The following is a 1511-nucleotide window of genomic DNA, read 5'->3' as shown; positions in this document are numbered from 1 at the left end:
TCTACAAGCTTTGCAAGTGGGAAAACCTGAAAAATCAACAGTGTATCAAATACTTGGTCTCCCCACTGTGTGTAGGTAGGTAGGTAAACATTTGATTAAGTGGGCTATTCTTATTAAACTGAAGTCTTTTGTTAATTGAACACATGTTAAAGTTGCAGACATTTACACACCACAGATATCTTTAAGTGCTATAGCTCAGATTTTCCTCAAACTATCATGTAAAGCCTGAGAACGAGCCGGCTGCAGGTAATGTTCTGCACTCATTTAAGCAGGTAGAAACATATAAAGTACATTAATTATGGTGCTTTTAAACTAACACGCTGTTTTCCATATAAAGCCTTTTTCCTTTCAGAAACCCTTCAAGATGAGCAGCACTGTGGCACATCTTTACAATAACTTAAATTCTGTTTCAAATAATGAAAATTGTTTCAGAGTAGATGAAACCTGTTTCTAACATCTCCATTCCAATAGTGGATAAGGTTGGGTGATAAACACATTTAATCGATTAATTCAAATTTGCCATTTATAAAGCTATAATTTGGGATAAATCTGGATTTTTTTTCCCCCATTAGTGCACTCTTTGGGGCTTCTGTTTAATTTAAACACCTTTTTATAGTAGATAAACATCATTACAACTATTTAGATTAAAATACATAAAAAGACATAACCCAGGTATGAGTGCACAATAAACCTGTTTCTCTGTGGGAACCGTAGCTTTTCAGAGGCAGCCTAATCCAAAGAACAAATGTTTCCAAGATTAAAACAGCTGTTGTGCAGATTTTAGTAGGCCTCTGACCTTTCCCACACTCCTGATCAGGTGATCGTCATGCTGCCTGAGGCGAGCTGCTTTTCTGTGGCTTCTGGCTCGTGTGATCAATCACATGAAGACAAAAACAGACGAGCAGTTTTTATTTCTCTCTGATTTATTACAGAAACTATCAGACACACCCTCCTCTGCACGTCTGCAGGGATTCCCATGTTTGTATGCAGCTTGTCGGAGCAAGCCTCGCACAAATGATGCAACAATAATATATATATATTTGTTTTCCCTCTGCAGATGGGGCATCCTGTTCTCCCACCCCAGGGACTACACTCCTGTCTGCACCACGGAGCTAGCGTGTGCCGCTAAGCTCGCAGACGAGTTCCAGAAACGGAACGTGAAGATGATCGCCTTGTCTGTCGACGGAGTTGAGGATCACTGCGGCTGGAGCAAGGTTGGAGGAAGAAACTGAGCAGATTAACCCTGAACAGGTTCAGTGTTTATCTGAGCAGACACGTGCTTAATCTTTTTATTGTTCATCATAATTAGAGATCAGTGCAGTAATGTTCCTTTCTTTAACTTGGAGGATATCTGTCCTTACTGTTATTTTCTCCAAACACTGGCTCCTGTTCTGCAGGAGAACAGGTTGTAGTGYTACAGCAGTGCACCTGGAGAACATTATGACCATCGATGTACAGTATATGACTGGATTGGGCGTCATGTGACCTGGGCGTGGCTTCACATGGGGGAT

The 1511-nt window shown here is 40.8% G+C and overlaps 1 protein-coding gene across 1 annotated transcript in view; it reads left to right on the top strand.

The window, feature by feature from the left end:
- Positions 1 to 1214, top strand: part of LOC106527596 (peroxiredoxin-6) — a gene marked incomplete at its 3' end in the record, with an annotated part of 2693 nt that extends 1479 nt beyond the window's left edge. Inside the window, 1 exon segment of the mRNA XM_014022519.1 lies at positions 1058 to 1214. Coding sequence (XP_013877973.1) covers positions 1058 to 1214 — 157 coding nt within the window.
- Positions 1215 to 1511: the final 297 nt, after the last annotated feature.

The sequence above is a fragment of the Austrofundulus limnaeus genome, unplaced genomic scaffold (assembly GCF_001266775.1).
Source record: "Austrofundulus limnaeus strain Quisiro unplaced genomic scaffold, Austrofundulus_limnaeus-1.0 Scaffold334, whole genome shotgun sequence".
NCBI lineage: Eukaryota > Metazoa > Chordata > Actinopteri > Cyprinodontiformes > Rivulidae > Austrofundulus > Austrofundulus limnaeus.
This window is presented reverse-complemented; position numbering and strand designations above follow the sequence as displayed.